General features: G+C 39.6%; 1 protein-coding gene across 1 annotated transcript; it reads right to left on the reverse strand.

Annotated features, from left to right (window-relative positions):
- Positions 1 to 458: 458 nt before the first annotated feature.
- On the reverse strand, positions 459 to 1,244 carry LOC102835436 (olfactory receptor 7A10-like). The gene has a single exon (XM_006877989.1). The coding sequence runs from the start codon at positions 1,242 to 1,244 to the stop codon at positions 459 to 461; it is 786 nt and encodes a 261-aa protein (XP_006878051.1).
- Positions 1,245 to 1,256: the final 12 nt, after the last annotated feature.

A 1,256-nucleotide genomic window follows, 5' to 3' on the forward strand; every position in this document is an offset into this window, starting at 1 on the left:
CTACATTATGAAGAAGAGAACTCAAGATAGTGACATAGAAAGGGATGATACAAAACAAAGTTAAAAATTGTGTTCCCAGAGTTTCCTGTACAATTTTGCTTATTTTACATATATGAAAATAAAGTTGCACAAGAAAATACAATCATACAAATAGTCATAGTTGTCATGTGTATGCTTTTTGTTTTGTTTTGTTTTCAATAAAACAGAGGAAACAATTACTTGCAGTATTATGTATCATTTGAGGAGGAATTACTCTTTATTATATTCATGTCACCATATAAAGTAAGTGGGAGTTTACAAATAATTACTGATTCAAATTTGGAAATTACTTTGTGGAAGTATGAGAAAAGACAAAGGGGGAAGTTGTCTGGATTTCAGAGAAAGTAAGAGAATTGCTTAAAATAAAAGATATTTAAACTCCAGGATAGAAATAAACAGTCTCAGTCACAGTCACTTATTTAATGCCAGGACAGGTGACCCTTTATGACCTCTCTCCTGAATAATCTCTTCAAAGCCTCCTTAATGTCTTTATTCCTCAGGCTGTAGATGAAGGGGTTCAGCATGGGCGTGACCATGGTGTACAGAACCGAAGCTGTTGTACCTGCACGAGCATTGGGAGTAGCAGAAGAACTGATGTATACTCCAATGGCCGTAAAATAAAATAAGCAGACAACTGAAAGGTGAGAAGCACAGGTGGAAAATGCTTTACACTTCCCCTGAGTTGATGAGATCATACGAATGGAGGAAAGAATCTTGTAATATGAGAACAAGATCCCAGTGAGGGGACAGCCACCCAAGAGCACAGCTAACAAACTCATGACTATTTCATTAATGAAGGTGTCAGAACAGGCACAATGGACCACCTGATTAAGTTCACAGAAAAAGTGGGGGATTTCCACATCTGTGCAAAAAGACAACCGCAACACCATTAAGCTTTCTAGTAAGGATTGAAGGACACTAATAATCCAGGACACCAGAACCAGCAGTCCACAGAACTGGGGGTTCATTATGACTGTATACTGAAGGGGGTGACAGATGGCTATGAAGCGATCATAGGCCATCACAGTCAGAAGGAAGTCATCCAACCCCGCAAAAAGTAAAAAAAAGTACATCTGGGTGATGCAGCCTTCATAGGTGATGACTTTGCTCTGTATCTGGATATTCGCCAGCATCTTTGGGACAGTGGTGGTGGTAACGCAGATGTCTACCAAGGACAGATTGGCAAGGAAGAAGTACATGGGCATGTGGAGGTGGGC

The sequence above is a fragment of the Chrysochloris asiatica genome, unplaced genomic scaffold, assembly GCF_000296735.1.
Source record: "Chrysochloris asiatica unplaced genomic scaffold, ChrAsi1.0 scaffold00763, whole genome shotgun sequence".
In the NCBI taxonomy this organism is placed as follows: domain Eukaryota; kingdom Metazoa; phylum Chordata; class Mammalia; order Afrosoricida; family Chrysochloridae; genus Chrysochloris; species Chrysochloris asiatica.